The sequence below is a fragment of the Prionailurus bengalensis genome, chromosome C1, assembly GCF_016509475.1.
Source record: "Prionailurus bengalensis isolate Pbe53 chromosome C1, Fcat_Pben_1.1_paternal_pri, whole genome shotgun sequence".
Taxonomy (NCBI): Eukaryota; Metazoa; Chordata; class Mammalia; order Carnivora; family Felidae; genus Prionailurus; species Prionailurus bengalensis.
Window position 1 is genome coordinate 111,204,623 of NC_057345.1, and position 19,319 is coordinate 111,223,941.

Sequence of the window (19,319 nt, forward strand, 5' to 3'; positions counted from 1 at the left end):
CTTATTAACTAATCATACCCTGCCAATTCTTCTATACTCAATTTCCCAGAAAAACATTGTTTCATCACACATAAATCAAATTCTTATTCCCTGGCTAACTGCCAGTGTAGAACTCAATTGAAGCTGATTCTCTGCAAAATGTTCTGGAAAAAAAAAAAAGCACCTCCATCACTTAATCTTACCTGTATATTCTATAAATATCTTCAGAACGACCCTTCCTTAATCTGAGAATCCAAGCTCCTGGGTTGGCCTTTAACTGAAAGTAGCCCTAGGGTAAGAAGAAAGACAAATTTTAGTTCTCATCAAAATGCTATTTCTGAGGAACAGTTACTTCCTTTTCTGAAGTATCAGTCACTTATATTTTATGTGTCATGTATGAAGAAGCTACAAAGCTCCAAAGCCAAGAAAAATGCTGTCAGCTCATAAGCTATGCATTTGCAGGGGCCAATTTGATTAGAGCAGAACATTCAGAATATGTTAGCATTTTTTTTAGGCTGACATATAATTCCAATGTATAAATTTAAGTAAACTTATGATTTTTATATTGACCAAACTGTCAATTATGAACTTTAATCCCACTTATGTTCAGAATGCAAACTGCTCCATCATAAATCATACTGCCCAAATTAGCATGACTCAATACCACCATGTGATGTACTGATGATTATTTACCAGATTGGCCATAACAATGGTATCCACAATGACTGGGTTGGCCGAAGTTCCTAATGTAAACTGCAGTCCTCGTGGGGGCTGGCCTGTGGTAATGTCATAGCAGTGACCTTCTAGTAAGAGGTACTCCAGTTCATACTCAGCGGCCACTATACTATCCACCTGCAATAGCAGAATTAAATCACTTGAAAACTGCTTAGCAATAAAAAGAAACAAACTATTGACACATGCAACAACATGGATTTCAAATGCACTGTGCAAAGTGAACAAAGCCAGACATAAAGGGCTGCATACTCTATGGTCATATTTCTAAGAAATTCATGGACAGGCAAAACTATAGTGGCAGGAATGGGAGGGGACTGCCTGCAAAGGGGCACAAGAGAACTTTCTGGGGCGATGGAAATGCTCTGTATCTTGACTGTGCTGGTGGTCAACAACTGTTTACAATGTTCAAAACTCAGATGGGCTGGAAAGAGGAAAAAAACACAATAAGGAGGTTTTTGTACAGATGAGAGGATAAGACTGCCATCTAGGAAGGTAGTATTGGAAAAAGCATGTTAAAAAAAAAAAAAAAACCTGCCAAAAGAATGAACAGATCTAAAAGCTAAATAATAAAGAAAACAGAAAAGAATACTACCAGGACTAACTTCCATGAGAAAATGAAAAAATAATGAGAAACAGTGAGAAACCGCAGAGAAAAAATGTAAATTTATCTTGGCCTTTAGGATATAGCTGAAAAGACTGCTATTTTTTTTTTAAATTTTTTAAAAAATATTTTTTTGAGAGGGAAAGAGAGAGAGTAGGCACAAGCAGGGGAGGGGCAGCGAGAGAGGGAGACACAGAATCCAAAGCAGGCTCCAGGCTCTGAGCTGTCAGCACAGAGCCCAATGCCAGGCTCGAACTCACAAACTGCAAGATCATGACCTGAGCCGAAGTTGGACACTTAACCAACTGAGCCACTCTGGTGCCCCAAAATATTGCTGTTCTAAATCCAAATATCCAAATGTATTTGAGGGCTCCATAATGGCATAAAATTCATGTTCCACACCAACTGCCTAAATTATTACTGATTCCTTGCAGAATATATAATATAATTGCAAGGTCTTGGGACAGCCTGGCTTTGGCTGATGAAAGGATTTTTTTTATCCCAAGCTGGTTCAGACTTGGCTCTGTCATCCTATCTAATGCTAATAACACACTATTTGGAGCTTAATATTACTGCTACACTAAATTCTAAAAGTTTAATAAGGAAAGCTAAGGAGTACACCTCCACGAAAGCACCAAGTCCTAGGCTCTGTGTTTTTAGTGGATACAGAGAAACCAGAGAAACCAAAGAAAGAACAGCAAAAATTCTAAGGACATGGAAGAGAGCTACTCTGCATCTGTTCTGTGCCTACTTGCACTGCTCTTTAGTGCTTTTTGTGGCCATTTTATAATCTCCTCAGCAAAAGTTCATTCTTCAAGGGCAACAACTCCACTTCCTGTTTGTTATAAATATGGTAGACAAGTTTGAGGCAGGGAATAAGGCAAGTGTGTACACAACACTCACCCCTAACTTAGCACCTGAGGGATTCTTCTTCACTCTAATGATAAGAGGGCTGAGAATTTCTCTAATAACTACCTTCAAGATCCTGTTCTCCCAAGTCTGAAGAAGACAGAATGAGCAAACAGGCTTCAATTGTAGAATATATTTAGGGTAGACACAGAGACAGATGTCTTAGAAAGGAAGGAGGCCCTGAGATGCTGTAAGCTCCTTGTAAGTAAAGACCATATGTTTTGATTCCTTCGTTAATACACTCTGAACTAGGTACAGAGAGTGAGGGCTATGAAGAGACCTCAGCAAACAACTCTTGTGAGCTCTCGGTCTTTGAAAATGGACTGGGGGAAAAGGACCACTTACCTTAAGTTATATGAAAATGAGTGAAAAAAAGAACAGAAAAACAGAAAAATCACCAAAGCCAAAAGCTGGTTCTTCAAAAATATCAACAAACCAACAAACTTTTAGTGAGACTGACCACAAAAAAAGAGAGGAAGAGCCAACTCACTGTAAGAAAATGCTATAACCAACTGTAAGCCAACAAGCTGTAACCTAGATAAAAGGGATAAATTCCTGAGACACAAAACTGACTTAAGACAAGATAGAAAATCTAAACAAATCCACAAAAAGAGACTGAACTGGTAACTTAAATATTTCCCAATTAGGCAAGAAAATTTAAAAGACATCTTGTTTGGAAAGAAAAAAATAAAACTACCTCTATTTGCAGATGACATGATCTTTTATAGGCTTGTATAATAAGAACTACAAAACACTGCTAAAAGAAATTAAAGACCTAAATAAATGGAAAGACATCCCATGTTCATGGATCAGAAAACTTAATGTTAAGATGGTAATATTCTTCAAATTGATCTAGGAATTTAATGCACTCTCTATCAAAATCCCAACAGCCTTTTCTACAGATATTAACAAGCTGATTCCAAAATGCAAAGAACCCAAAACAGTCAAAACTATTTTGAAAATGGGGAATAAAATTGGAAAACTCACTTACCAATTTCAAAACTCACAACAAAGCTACAATAAGACAAGTGTGGCCTAAGAACAGACACACAAATCAAGGAAATAGACCTGAGAGTCCAGAATTGAATTCATATTTAGGGCTAACAGATATCTGGCTAAGGTACCAAGACTATTCAGTGGAGACAGAACAGTCTTTTCAACAAACAGTGCTGTGACAAATGGATATTCACACACAAAGAATAAAGCTATAACCGTACTTCACATCATATACAAAAATTAACTCAAAATGAATAAAAGACCTCAATGTAAGAGTTTAAAACTTTGAAAGTCTTATAAGAAAACACAGGAGTAAATCTTTGTGACCTGGGGTTAAACGTTGGTTTCTTAGGTATACTACCAAAAGCACAAGCAACAAAAGAAAAGGTCATTTAGATTTCATTGAGATTAGAAATATTTGTGCTTCAGAGGACATTTTCCAGAAAGTGAGATAGCTAAGAAAATGAAAGAGATTATTTACCAACCATATATTTGATAAGGGACTTGTTTCCAGAATATACAAAGAACTCTTATGACTCCCTCCACAAAATGGTAAGCAAATTTTTTAATATAGGCAAAGGATTTAAACAGACATTTCTCCCCAAAGATGATATACAAATAGCCAATATACACATGAAAAAATGTTCAACATCATGGGCAGGAATGGAAAATGGTGCAGTCACCCTTGGAAAACAGTCTGGCAATCCCTCAAACAATTACACGTAGAATTACCATATGATCCACCAATTCTAAGAGAAATAAAAGCACATCTACAAAAACTTGGGACATGAATGTTCTCAGCGGCACTATTTATAATAGCCAAAAAGTGGAAACAACCCAAATGTCTATCAATGAATGGATGAATAGAACATGGTATGTCCATACAGTATTACCTGGCAATAAAAAAGAATTAAATACTAATACATGCCACAACATTGATGAATCCTGAAAATAATAATTTAAAGTGAAAGAAGCCAGTCACAAAAATGTACGATTCTCTTTAGATGAAAAGTCAGAACAGGCAAATCTATAGAGATAGAATGTAGATTAGTGGTGGCCAGGGGTCAGGGGGCATGGGAAGTGACTGCTAATGGGTATGGAGTTTCTATCTAGTGGTGATGACTGCAAAATTTGTGAATATTCTAAAACTACTGAACTATATATACTTTAAAAGGGTAAATTTTATGATATGTGAAAAAATCTCAATGAAGCTGTTAAAAATACAACCACACATGAACATGGACATCTCAGAGTCCTGCCTGACTGAGATCCAGTCTGTCCAGTCAGAAACTACCACCACTTCTTAAAAAAAGGTTGTACACATGATTACATACATAGAAGCAATGATATTCTTACCTCTTCTAAATAAATATTATCAAGATCATATGGTGTTCTGACAGACTCCACCATCCAACTCTCAGGTGTGTTCAAATTCAGGGTGAACAGAGGAGACTGTGGCATATCCAAAAATTTTGCTATTGGACCCTTAGCAAAGCTATTGTCTGGAGTGAAAGAAATCTCTGGTTCTAAGACATAACGGTAAAAGCTGAAATTGGAAAGAAAAAAAAATTGAGCCTTTTTAATATACCCACAGTCCTTAGGTTCCCAGGCATCCACACAAATCAAAACAAACTATATTTGGAAAGGTAGCCCCCCACACTGGGAAAAGTGTTTCCAAAACCATCTCTTGACCTAATTATGCCTCCTGTGGCTGTTGCAGATGCAAGATAAGGGCATGAGGGACAGAAATGAAAGGAAAGGTCATTCTTTCTGGGACTGCTAAGGGTGGCTGCTGTTAGAGGCACAAGATTTCCTAAGCACATGTTTCCCTTCAATGAGAAAAACACTTATTTTTCTCTTAAACACAAAGTCCTAAATGGTGACTGGGTTCTCAGGTGGGCCCTGGAAACACTATGCACAATAGTTTAAACATCTCTCCTGTCCAAGGACAACATTGGAAGCTAAGAGCCATTGAGTGACTTTGAAACAATATCTGAATTCACTTAGAATCTAATTTATAAAACACAGCACATTTGCATATAAGGAATTTCCCACAGACCCAGATGCTACCCTATTACTATGAACAGCTTTTTATATAATTTTCATAAATGACCATTCCAAGGTTTAGACAACACACAGCTAAGCCTGCCCTCCTTCTCAAGACACATGCAAATGGACCTCACCAAGTTTCCTCTGACAAATATACTACAACTTGAAATAATTCTGCTCCACTTTTAAGATAAAAAAAGACAGGCAAGTTTCTTCTTGCACCACAGCACATTTTTTTAACTAGGTAAATTTAATAGCTACATTGATCCAAATGTTTAAAATTAAACAATGACATAATTCTGAGAGAGGGATGGAGGCAGGGAAGAAGGAAGGAAGGAAGGAAGGAAGGGAGGAAGGAAGGAAGGAAGGAAGGAAGGAAGGAAAGGAAGGCAGGCAGGTAAGGCAAGGCAAGGCAAGGCAGGCAGGCAGGAAGAAAAGAAGGAAAGGAAGGAAGGAAGGAAGGAAGGAAGGAAGGAAGGAAGGAAGGAAGGAAGGAAAGATGGAAGGAAGGAAGGAAGGAAGGAAGGAAGGAAGGAAGGAAAGGCAGGAAGGAAAGAAGGAAAGGCAGGCAGGCACACACAGTAGCTTGGGTTAACGCCACCTAAATGCTTCCATGCCCACGCTAAGTTCTCAGAACTTCTGATTAAAGCAGAAATTTAGCAAACCTAAACATTCAGTAAATGATCTTTTCAAACATGAAGTCCAGCTATAAGCCCATTTGATCCTTAACACGCAATACCAGCTTTCAGATTTAGTACCACGTTTTCAACTGATTTCTTAAAGAGCTTTGTTTTACCTTTTTAAAGGCATGTCAGAAAGTTTTGACTGGCAGTTCATAAACACTCTTAGATTCATGTTGATCAGCTGGGTTAAAACCTAAAAGTGCAAACAAGAGACAAAACACATTTTCCTATAGTGAAACTAAATGATATTTGAGACAAAATATTTACATTTTCTCTTCAGAAATTTATCACTCTGACACTGAGTTGAGAGAACACCTCTTAATATCTCAAGAAAGACAGAAAGAGAATAATAGTCTGCAATGGAGAAATTTCTGGAAATCACAACTCTGGGGCACAATCTAAATCACACATACATTTCATTTGGCAAAAACATAGCAAGTGGGCTACTGCAAATTACTGTTCCCCATGTGTTGAGGCAACTGATGGATAATGGAGAGCTGTCTACAGAAGGAAAATTTTTAAATTTTTCTAATGTGTATTTATTTTTGAGAGAGAGAGACAGAACATGAACAGGGAAGGGACACAGAGAGAGGGAGACACAGAATCTGAAGCAGGCTCCAGGCTCTGAGCTGTCAGTACAGAGCCCGATGCAGGGCTCGAACCCATGAACTGTGAGATAATGACCTGAACTGAAGTCAGGTGCTTAACCAACTGAGCCACCCAGGCACCCCTACACAAGGAAAATTTTAAAGGTTCATCAGTGCAGTTTACATACTACAGTGAGAAAAATGCATATATATACACACACCCACAAAAAGGTTAGCTGATTACACATCAATAAAACTTTACCTTAAAAAAGAAATACAACTCAAAAAAAAATGTTGAAGCAACTGTATTTTTGGCAGAGCTCCTAAATTTTCTTAAAACTGTAGTATCTTATACAAATGTACAAGACATGCTACAATTTTTAAATTGCTAGTTTTAAAAAAGGAAAATGATAAAGCAACATTCATTTATCTTTTTACCTCTTATTCCTTATAAATCAAAACATGGCATAAATAAAGTTAATTAAAAGACATCTTGCTCTGGGATGCCTGTGTGGCTCAGCTGGTTAAGCGTCCAACTTTGGCTCAGGTCATAATCTCACAGTTCGTGAGTTCAAGCCCCATGTCGGGCTCTGTGCTGACAGCTCAGAGCCTGGAGCCTGCTGTGAATTCTCTGTCTCCCTCTCTGTCTCTGCCCATTCCCTACTTGTGCTCTCTCTCTGTCTCAAAAATAAATAAACATTAAAGAAAAAAAAAAAATCTTGCTGTAAATAGGATTTTTTTTTTTAGTACATGAGGAAACCAACCAAACTTGTACCAACATCCTAAGGTTAGAAGGATGTTTCCAGAGCCACTATCAATTTATATGAAGACACTTGCTTTTTGATGCCCTGTGGCATTTTCCAATGCCCTGTGAAGATAACTACGGGAACAATAAGACTCTCAGAGAGTCACAGGACCTGTGACCACTTCAGATAGAGATGAGAACAGCCTCAGAAGCCATGCCTACCAAGAGCAATGGGGCAAGTCTCTGTGCTTCTCTGGTGACAGGGTCAATGACAGCCACGACGTCAAAGTATGTCTCCCCTTCTTTCGGCCTCATTTTAATTGCACTACAGAGATCAAAAAGACAAAACGTGAATCTCATGGAAAACAGGAAACAAAGTTAACTTTGTTTTTTTAAGGCCAACATAAGTTATCAGCCCTCTCAGCATTTCCAAAAACACTTTAGATCTAAAACAATAAGGCTACATGGTGGTTAACTCTGTTATTACATCTACCTCAAAGTTTGCAAAACCTGAAGATTCAAATTCACTCAAAATGAACCAAAAGATATGTGTTAATAGAGGAAAACCAGCTTGAAATTGTATTTAACCGAAAACTGCTAAAAGCTGATGTTTGTTTTCGACAATTACAAACATGCCAATTTTTTTTTCTTGACGAGAAGGGTATGAGGAGAGAAGAAATAACGGATTTTTTAAACACAAAGAACATTACAGAAAACTTGTGAGAGAAAAAAGAAAGAAGCATAAAATCTTGCCACCCCAACCCAACCATTCTGTGGCATTTTTCTCTGTAGACCTTCTCAAATGCCTGTATAAAGAGAGTAGCAATTTTATAACAATTTCCTTCCTTCCCCCACCACCTTATCATGATTTTTCCATACTGTTACACATCAAATATCCTGAATAGGAAAAAATCTTCTATTTACCCTGTGAATCTGCCATATTTACCCAAGCTATTTCTTATTGCTGGACATTTAGATGGCTTGCAGCCTGTAACTTCGTACATATACTTTTTTTCACACTGGAAATTTCGTTGGAGTGAACAAAGTCCTAGACATGAGATTACTGAGTCACAGGACACAAATATTTTTCTGGATGGGGTGTCTGGGTGGCTCAGTCAGCTGAGCATCTGACTTTAGCTCAGGTCATGATCTCACGGTTAGTGAGTTCAAGCCCCGTATCAGGCTCTGTACTGACAGCTCAGAGCCTGGAGCCTGCTTCAGATTCTGTGTCTCCCTCTCTCTGCCCCTGCCTCACTCGACTCTGTATCTCTCTCAAAAATAAACAAACATTAAAAAAAAAAAAAAAAAGAATATTACCAGTTTTCTCATTTAAAAATTAGCAAAATTCAGGGCACCTGGGTGGCTCAGTTGGTTAAGCGTCCAACTTTGGCTCAGGTCATGATCTCACGGTTCGTGAGTTCGAGCCCCAAGTCGGGCTCTTTGCTGACAGCTCAGAGCCTGGAGCCTGCTTTGGATTCTGTGTCTTCCTCTCTCTCTCTGCCCCTCCCCCACTCGTGTTCTCTGTCTCTCAAAAATGAATAAAACGTTAAAGAAAATAATAAAAAATTATTTTTCTGGATAATATGTACTGTTAATCACAAGTTCAGAAGAATTAAGCCAATTTACAAGGATATTAAGTTATACATATTTTGTCTTAATAAGTAAAAAACAGCAGCTGGTTAGACTGCAATTTGTACCCCCAAGATTTCTGGGGGAGAACCTGCATCTTCCCATCTGTGGTTTCCAGCTACACAGCCTCCCTATGAAGTCACATTGACTTAGATGACTTAAGAGAAGCAAGAACTTCTGATACATTTTGAAAAGGAATAAAGGTGAAAGAATTCCAAAACACATCCAATTTTCCAAAATCTTAACTGGTCAAATCAGTGCCTATCTTTGTGCTGAACAATGTTTTAATGTAGTTCCGGCGCTAACCACTACTATTCTGTGCAAGAATATTTACCCAGTGGGAGGAAAACAAAAGTACAAAATAAAATGTTAACTAAAAAAACCGTGTAAGTATAGTTTAAATGGTGATGAAGGTTATTTCAAATCCTAACAGTTTTGGAAATAACCATCGGAACAGCTTTGTGCCTGTATCAAAGCAGATGATTTCAATTTTTGACAAAATTAACAATTTCAGCCGCCAATAATTATTTTAAAATAACCGTTTTTTGTTGTGTTTTTTTTTTTAACTCTACTACAGCTGTTCTCAAAATGTGGCTCCAGACCAGCAGCACCAGCTTCAGAAATCATCTGGTTTCTAACAGATTCTCCATTCTAGCCTGGATCAAACAGTCCAGTCAGATTTGATCCCCACAAGGACTGGATATCAGAAAGCATGGGTCAACTAAACCAAAGTCCAATCTACCCCAGACTAATTAAATTAGAATCATAAAGGAGCAGGAAGCAGGCATCTGTATCTAAAACCTCTAAGGTTTTAGTGGTATATCTAGATATATCAAGATATATAACCTGCCTGGCTACATATATCAACTGTAGAGGTTCTTTCTAAAGACAAGTTAATCTTAAGTCTAATCATGAGAAAACAACCTAGACTATGGGACATTCCACAAAATAATTGGCCTGGACTGTTAGAAAAAAGGGTCATAAGAGACAAATAAAAAAAAACAAAAAAACAACAACAAAAAATAAAATAAAATAAAAACAAAAAGCAGGGAACAGTTCTGGATTTAAGGAGACTACAGAGACACACAGCAAAGGACTGCAATGTGTGATCTGGACCAAATCAAAGAACAAAACCATTTTCAAAGGTCATTACAGGGGCCTTAGAGAAAGGTGAATAGGACTGTGTGCTACTTACTATCACCGTATCAAGGCTAAATCTCTGAAATATGCTAATGGTAGAGATACCCCAAGTGTTCAGGAGACACATGCTGAGGAACTCAGACATGATGTGTAATGATGTCTGAAACAGACCTTCAAATGGTTCAGGAAAAATGTGAGTGCATGTATGCTTGTTCACAAACATACACACTGTATATACTATACATACATACACGACCCACAGGTAGATGACAGATAAATGTGGCACAATGTTAACAACCAGTGAACCCAGGTTGAAGATATTTGGGTGTTCACTGTAATAATCTTTCAACTATTCAGCAGCTTTGAAACTTTTCAAATAAAAAACTAAAAAAAACAAAAGGCAAGAACTTCATAATACTAAACTTATTTTTATTTTATTGAAAACAAAACCATTTTCAGTAAAAGATGAACGATACAAGTGTTCTAACAACCTGCGTTTATTCTTATCAGAAAATTACAACTGATCTGTCATTAAATGCTTTCTGTTTTCTAAAAGGGTACTGTCTAAATAAATTTCAGATTTAGAAATAAACGTCAATGTTTATGCAACCAAGATCCCTTTATGAATTCTGCATATGAAAATGCATATATATGAAAAATAAACCGTGGACAAATTTGCCATTCCAGTAAGAACTATGTACACACTTCACATGGAAAAATAAAGGAGATGAGATACAGGCAACCTTAAGAGTTTATTCAAGAATATGCATGAATTCAACATTAACTCTATACCTATGTCTGTCTTCAAAAAACTGGTACTCAATTCTTGCATCTCCTTTTGGTTGAGCCGACAGGAGGGCATCCACCTTCATGACCAAGTCACTTGCCCTGAAAGACATGGTTGGTGAAGATTTAGCATCTCCTTCACCGAAGGTTTTTCCAATTATTGCTGAACATGATATAATCAGCCTAAGTAGTGAATACCAACAAGACGGTTTGAAGAATGTACGAACTTTTTACCAACAGGCATGGATGAGAAAAAGTACGATTTTGTAACTGAGTAGTTTCATAACCTTGAAAGAAGACACCGATTTGCCCATATGTGAAATGGGGATAGTAGTACCTACTTGGTATGGCTCTTGTAAACATTGCATCAGCTCAACAGAAAGCACCAAGCTCAGGGCCCATCCCGTAACAGACTGTCAGTTTGTGGTATTTACCTTCTCCCTCACCCGCTGCTAAACACCTCTAATAGTTTTTATGATTATTAGAGTAATAATTCACTGGAAAGAATTCAGAAAAAAATGAGAAAACAGGGGCGCCTGGGTGGCGCAGTCGGTTAAGCGTCCGACTTCAGCCAGGTCACGATCTCGCGGTCCGGGAGTTCGAGCCCCGCGTCGGGCTCTGGGCTGATGGCTCAGAGCCTGGAGCCTGTTTTCGATTCTGTGTCTCCCTCTCTCTCTGCCCCTCCCCCGTTCATGCTCTGTCTCTCTCTGTCCCAAAAATAAATAAACGTTGAAAAAAAAAAATTAAAAAAAAAATGAGAAAACAGATATACATATAATGCCCTTATCAAGAGTTAAGCACTGATGACATTTTGGTTCATAATTCTTCTATATTTTTAAACATATATAAATACATATATAATCATAAGTGGGATTATATTATTTAGTAACCTGCTTCTTCATTTAACAATATATTGCAAACATATACTACAAACATATTTTTGTTAGTTAATAAACACAGGGTGCATCAATATTTTCACTAATATGTTTATGGATAGGTCATAATCACCAACTGGCTAGCGAACATCCAGGTTGCTTCCTATTTCACTATTACAATCAGCGCTGCAGTAAACAATGTAGAAAAGTATTTCTGCTTTCCCTGACCCTTCTAAAGTTGATTTCTAACTAAGGAAGATCTTGAACTAAATCAGGAGACTTATAAAAAAGGTCAAATCTGCTGAACCAAGCACTGAATTCTAAGAATTCTAAAAAACACCTGCAACTATGTGAACTGGAATCAAGCCTATACATTTTCTCACTGAACCAAACAGCTATATCAAACTACCTCTCTGGTACTTCTCACTACTGACTCTGAATACATATAATCCAGGCCACTTGTTTCCTGTGATGTGTCAACACTGTCACAAAACACGCCAAGGGATGCTGGGTTGTATGGACTTGGCTGAGCAGGCAAACAACAAACTCCCTAAAAGTTCACAAAGCACCCTGATCAAACAGCCCAGAGCTGAGCTTCAGAAAGCTAAGGATGGCCTTGTGGCTGCAGGTCTGGGCCATGAGTGAAAGCTGTGGCTGTCAAAGCGGGCCACTCCAAGGTGGTGCAGCTATGGCACTACTGAAAGCTCTAGGCAAGCAAGGTAATTCTGAGAGCCCGAATAGTTTTAGTTTATCTTTAGGTAGCCCTGGGACTACCTTATTTCCCTCAATCCACCTAGGAGAGACCCAGAGCCACTTCTCTTTAGTAAAAGGCAAGTCTCTGGTACACAGTCTGGCAATCATGTAGTCCACAAAGACTTCACAGAGAGAGGGAGTGGTCCAAGGACACACCACACCAAGCCTATGCCCGTGACATGATGGCTTCGAGACATGGGAACACCTCCTAGCCTGCATCAGAGAAGTGTTTCACAGGCCAGAACAAGGGGTATCACTGAAGAGCCAGTGAGGTAGAAGGAAACCTCCTTATCTGTAGCCCCACTACTGACTGAGATGAAAAAAGATTCCTTCCCCTATCACACAAGGCTTGGCAAAGGGACTACTCTGGCAGCTATCGAGGTCAGTTCTTCACTAAGACATGTATCTTAAACCCTGTGGCATGAGGGTATGTGAAAGAGATGAAGAAAAAAAACAGAACTTTTAAATTGCGTATCCTCCAACTACTCATCAAAGAACACTACAAATGAGTGAAAATACAACTCACAGAATGGGACAAAATATTTGCATCTCATCTATCTATAAAAGATCAATAGCCCAAATATTTACATATTTCCACAGAATTCATATAAGTCAATAATAAAAAAAAAACACAATTAAAAATGTGCAAAGTAGGGGCACTTGGCTGGCTCAGTGGGCATGAAAGTCTTGATCTCTGGGTTGTGAGCTGGAGCCCCACACTGGGTGGAGAGATTACTTAAAAAAAAACAAGGTACAAAGCACTGAATGGATATTTTTCCAAAGATATTCAGATGTCATCACTAATTGTTAGGGAAGTGCAAATCAAACCACAAAGAGATACCACTTCAGATCCATTAGAGTATTACCAAAAAAAACCCAAAAAATAACAAGTATTGATGAGGATGTGGAGAAATTGGAACCCTTACACACTACTGATGGGAAAGTAAAATGGTACGTCCTCTGTGGGAAAACATGATGGTTCCTCAAAAAATTAAACATAAAATATATCTCTCCTACTACATTCATTTAATATTTAATACAAGAACCATGTGTATATGACCTATGGGCCCTCGTTATGGGTCCGTAACGGACCTATGGGTCCACACCAGGGACGTGGACCAGTTAAATAATTCATTTTCTTCCCACTGAGAAATAACTCATTAAAATACATTAGCTAACAAGAACACTGAAAGAATTAAAATAAATATTAAAACCACAATAACCAATTCATCACCTATGCAGGATACAAGAGAAACAACTCATTATTCTATGCTAATAAATAAAGGAAAAGAAGCATTTAGCCTACTTTCCTTTCCTGAACAAAATAAAACAAATGAGGGAAAGTACCTCTTTACGAAAGTATTCCAAGGTTAAAAACAAAAAACAAAAAACTAAAAAAAAACCCTCACCTCACCCCTCTACTTTTGCTTATGTTTGAAATTTTCCACAACCAAGAAAAAACAAAAGAGACCTACTTCAGTTCTTTAAATAAATTAACTTGTTTCAACAGAAGCAAAAGTAAACACCTGAACTGAAAAGCATTATTATATGTTCAAGCTGAAAATAAAACACCATGAAATAGGAAGCACAAGGAATGTTCAATTAACCCAGCCCCTATGGTATGCACTAATTAATTTCTTCCATGGCAAAACGTACACATCTTCTTCTACCCGAAGCTGTTGAATATGGGATTTGATTTTCTGTCCTGAAGTTTTTAAGATGATATTTTCTAGGAGGTGGAAATCGTCTTGATTAAAGAGTTCACCGTCGTCCAGCGGCCCAATGATCTGTGAAGAGGAGCGGCATGGTCAGTGCTAGAATCAGCAAGCTGTAAAGAAGCCATCTGTGGTCGTCTGGCTATCTTAGAAGCCTATCAGGGTAAAGACCTAAGACATGTATACATCTAATAAAATCAATGAAAAAGGCAAAAATTAAACCCAAATCAATTCATCCAGTTATTTATCAATTCCTCAACCACACAGAGTGTACACTTGTATATGTCACAATATTTTTAGTCAGCAACTCTGAAGTAAAACAAAATAGCAATAAAGTTTTCATTAATTCTCACTGGATATAAATAATAAAACTAAATGCAGTGCGGTGAAGTTTTTAAGATGTTTTTAAGAGATGCAGTGTGGTGAGTGACAGACAGCAGAGATTTCACCCTCTGTGCTAAGAGTTTAAAGTTTGGTATGCCCCCCCTGGCCCCCCGAGTCTCATGTCTATGGCTGCAGATATGCATGAAAGAGTCTAAGCCTGCACCAATGAAGTTCACAGAGACTGCACAACTATGAACACGGTCCCCACAGGGGATGAATACTTCACAGATCAAAACTTTATCAGCTTATTCTCTGAGAGACACCACACTCTCGTCACTATACACAGGACAGGACATAATAAACAGTGGGAAGGTTTTACACAAGAACACTTGTAACAAAAGCAAGCCTCCTCTGAAATCAGGGTGCAGAAATTATCATCAGCACTGCATAAGCCCCATTCCCCTCAGGAAAAGAGTGACTCTGTTTGAAAAGTTAGTTTACTAGCTTCAGGGAACACCGCCAACACTGTTCACTGATCTAATTTGAGATCAAGCTTGTCTCAGAACAAAATCCTCACCCTTCCATTGCTGATCACTGCCCTCTGTCCCTTCTTCAGCTTCAGAACATCCCTGCAGTACATGGCATGAGACAAAATGAAATCCATTTTGGAAGACTCAAAGACCTCTTTAAAAAGACTGAAATCCATGCCCTAGGAAAGTAATTGTTATTAAGGAAAAGTAATTGTTATTAAGCAAGCCATAAAAATGAATAATCATAATGAATAAATCACAAAATACTCTTTTAATGGAAAGTCAGAACAAAATTTTAATAATTAACATTATGATGTTTCAATTCTTCACTCTTCCCATTTTCCCCCACCCTCCCACTTATCAAGTAATGCTTATTTTCTGTTCCTATTCTTTTATGTGATTGTTCAACTGGCAAATTATTCATCACACCTTTATTCTGCATTTTAAAATCTTGCTAATTTCAAGGGTCTTTTTTCTGACTGAAACATCAAGTACACCATCATTTTATAAGAATTTTAAAACTACAAAACAGTCCAGGGCCGCCTGGGTGGCTTAGTCAGTTGGGTGTCCAACTTCAGCTCTGGTCATGATCTCATAGTTCGTGAGTTCGAGCCCCACGTCGGGCTCTGTGCTGATAGCGCAGAGCCTGAAGCCTGCTTCAGATTCTGTGTCTCCCTCTCTCTTTGACACTCCCCGGCTCACACTTTGTCTGTCTCTCTCTCAAAAATAAACATTAAAAAAAAAAAATTTTTTTTTGAAAACTACAAAACAGTCCAAAAGGTAAGTAACTTACATGATGAATACATGTGGGCCTATATCAGAACACATTAAGAACACATAAACCCCTAACTTTTAAGAAACTTCAATCATTTTGCTATATAAACAAATCAAAATATAAACTTATATGAATCATATAAGATATGAAACTTTATTTAAAAATATTAAAAGTAGTGAACAGAATGTGGCAGAATTGTTATTTCTTGGAAAGATTCTTCCAAACTAAAAGAAATCCTCTGAAACTCAGTACTAAAATAAAAAATCCCGATCATGAACAAGATGCATCAGCCCACGGGAGTGAACTTCTGTGGAAAGTAACAGAACAAGGCAGCCCTATGCAACACACAAAGACTTACCCCAACAGAGAACCCCCCGATGTCAGCTCCTGCAGCCAAGGCCTCTGCAGTCTCCTCCTTGGCCATTTTTGTGATGAAGTTCTTAGCAGAGTTGGACGTCTGTGTTTGGAGAGCTGCCCAGATGGCTCTGGAGATCTGAGTGTTCTTATAACTTATATCTTCACTAGGATTATTGATCATGCTTATTCTAACATTGTTACTGGATTTCTATTTACAAAAGGGGAAATAAGAGTTATATGGTAGATGTTTTAAAAAGTGGCATTAACATCAGTCATAGTCCAGTAAGTAGCAAATACAATCTCTCTTAAAAGTGTTCAGCAGTTCTCTTCTGCACACAGAATAAAATTAAAATGTTATAGCCAGGCTTTCAAACCCCTACATGAACTGGTCCCCAGCCTACCTTTCATTTCTTACCATCCCTGAAAATACAGCTCCATTACAGACCATCAGAGTCCTGTATTCCCCAAAACACTTTGTATTATTCTAACATACTCCATGCTTTATGTTGGCATGCAAATTCCAAGTCTATCCCATCTTTCCTTTCCTCAGCCCAAACCAATCTTCAGGCTTCTGTTCAAACACCTCTTTGTTCACATGGCCTTTCTAGATTCCTAGTAAAAATTGATCTCTCCCTGATTAAAAAGACAATAATCCGTGTGGGAGAAGAGATCTGGGACCCATAAAACCTTGTGTCATGACCACAAGCAACAAAAATTCATACTAATGTGTTATCTAAAGACAAATACAAAAATAGTCATAGCAGCTTCTTCAGAATAGCCCCTAACTAGAAAAAGATGACATGGTCCATGAAATAGATTAAACAAACAAAACTTGGTGGTATAGACATACAATACAGCACAGCGAAAAAGAACTAACTACCACTATTGGTAATATCATGGATAAATCTCAAAATGCTGAGTAAAGAAAACAAACATATATAAGATTCCATTTAAATAAAGTAAAAAATAATCAAGAAGAGGAAACAGGGAACAGGGTGATGGCTTTCAGGAATTCAATAATTCTCTATTTCTTGACTGAGATGGTGGCCACCTGGGTGTTCCCTTTGAGACACTATGTATCTTATGATTTGTGCACTTCTTTTGATCCTATATTTTACTTCAGTTAAAATATATATTTTTTTTAATTTCAATTCTCAGGGCGCCTGGGTGGCTCAGTCAGTTAAGCATCTGACTTCAGCTCAGGTCATGTTCTCACAGTCCGTGAGTTCGAGCCCCACAGTGGGCTCTGTGCTGAAAATGCAGAGCCCACTTCAGATCCTCTGTCTCCGCCTCTCTCTGCCCCTCCCCCACTCTCACTCTCTCTGAAAAATAAACATTAAAAGAAAAAAAAAAAAAAGAATCTATTCCCTTAAATAAAGTCTGAACACTCCAGTCTCCTCTATTTTCTCACCAGAAGACAGACCTTTGAAGAAACAATGCTCCTTTCCCTCAAGCACTAAGACAGCAGGACAGCTGCCTTCCGCACAGAACAGTAACATCAGTACACAGAGTGGAGGTGTAGACACTTGCCTGATGTTTAATAGCATCATACAGTAACTGTCTTCCAGAAGGGCTATCAAAATCTCCAACAATCCAAAAAGTTACAGGCCTAATGAAGGAATCATCTGTATAAAAAGAAAACAACATACTGAGTCGGAGGGGAAAAAAGCACATTCCACATTTCAGTATTGTTCTTAAGCCAAATAATTTCTGAAAACCATGCAAAAAATAAGAAAATGATGTTTAATAAAAATACAAAGCAGAAGTAGTGAAATTTCTCTACTAGAACGAAAGCAGGGTAACCTTCCAATTGGCTTAATTACAAGCTAGGAACATGCACTTATTAATTCTACTATGGTTTAGGCATCTGTTAGCAAGTACAATGAAACATGTGGGTAACAGATCACAGTCTTGAATCATATGGATTTGTAACTTTTTGAAATAGAATTCTTTGCAAACATTTACACAAATTTTGTCTGCATTTGAAAAATTATCTACTGTTATCCACAGGTTCTAGAAAGGTCACAATAAAGTATCAATAAATTCTAAATCACAATGCTGCCTGAAACCACATAAGATAATTAAGAAAAGAAACAAAACATTCTAAAGTTTAAAGTTACCATAGATTTCCTTGGAGGACATTCCTAGACAGAGGTAAAGGAAAAAGAGTAGAAGAAAATGTCATTGCTATAACTGATGCCTACCGTAAAGTCAAAATTTTAAATAATGTCTAACATGATCAATCTTCTCTCTGCTCCGTAGTCCCCCTAATGGTACAGCACTGTTCCAGGGCCCCTCAGAACCAATTTTCTTGAACCAAATGGAGCAATTGTTTTTATTCACATAGATCTAGGAAGCCAGAAATTCTCTCTAGGAGAAGACTAAAGCATAGATAAAAATAGCTGCCTAGGGGCAATGATCTCACAGTTTATGAATTTTAGCACAGAGCCTGCTTGGGCTTCTCTCTCTCTCTCTCTCAGTCTCTCTCTCTCTCTCCCCCCCCCCCCAGTCCTTCCCCGCTTGCATAGGCATGGGCATACTCTCTCTCTCTCTCTCTCTCTCTCTCTCTCTCTCAAAATACATAAATAAGCATTTAAAAAAAAAGAGCTGCCTTAAATGACAGTCAGTGCTCTGAAGGAGTAATAAGTGGCTAGAGGGGGAAAACATCTGTCTGCCATTAAAATATCATTTCACATAACTTTAGCCTAACTAGCTGATTCCGTATTAAAATCAGTTTTAAAATATGCACAAGGAGGGGCGCCTGGGTGGCGCAGTCGGCTAAGTGTCCGACTTCAGCCAGGTCACGATCTTGCGGTCCGTGAGTTCGAGCCCCGCATCGGGCTCTGGGCTGATGGCTCAGAGCCTGGAGCCTGTTTCTGATTCTGTGTCTCCCTCTCTCTCTGCCCCTCCCCCGTTCATGCTCTCTCTCTGTCCCAAAAATAAATAAACGTTGAAAAAAAAAAAATGAAAAAAAAAAATATGCACAAGGATTCCTAGAACCAAGTTTATCCTATAAACCCTAAAAAAATTAAATCAGTGTTGTCACTGAAGAGGTAAGTCAAACTAATTTGCAATCCATTAACCCATGTTTACATCATAAATGTTTTCATTTTAAAATCACGAAAATAAGTTTCATTTGACCTTAACATCT

The 19,319-nt window shown here is 38.0% G+C and overlaps 1 protein-coding gene across 2 annotated transcripts in view; it reads right to left on the bottom strand.

Moving 5' to 3' along the window:
* UGGT1 (UDP-glucose glycoprotein glucosyltransferase 1) overlaps nucleotides 1–19,319 on the bottom strand; it is a 113,651-nt gene that overhangs the window by 26,801 nt on the left and 67,531 nt on the right. Inside the window, exons 21-31 of one of the 2 annotated variants that reach the window (XM_043576427.1) lie at nucleotides 18,289–18,312; nucleotides 17,699–17,793; nucleotides 16,170–16,376; nucleotides 15,084–15,215; nucleotides 14,124–14,254; nucleotides 10,846–10,941; nucleotides 7,507–7,609; nucleotides 6,066–6,145; nucleotides 4,577–4,766; nucleotides 673–831; nucleotides 183–268 (exon numbers count right to left, since the gene is read on the bottom strand). In XM_043576427.1, coding sequence (XP_043432362.1) covers nucleotides 183–268; nucleotides 673–831; nucleotides 4,577–4,766; nucleotides 6,066–6,145; nucleotides 7,507–7,609; nucleotides 10,846–10,941; nucleotides 14,124–14,254; nucleotides 15,084–15,215; nucleotides 16,170–16,376; nucleotides 17,699–17,793; nucleotides 18,289–18,312 — 1,303 coding nt within the window. The remainder of the gene's footprint in view (nucleotides 1–182; nucleotides 269–672; nucleotides 832–4,576; nucleotides 4,767–6,065; nucleotides 6,146–7,506; nucleotides 7,610–10,845; nucleotides 10,942–14,123; nucleotides 14,255–15,083; nucleotides 15,216–16,169; nucleotides 16,377–17,698; nucleotides 17,794–18,288; nucleotides 18,313–19,319) is intronic. The other variant, XM_043576428.1, reaches the window with a different exon arrangement.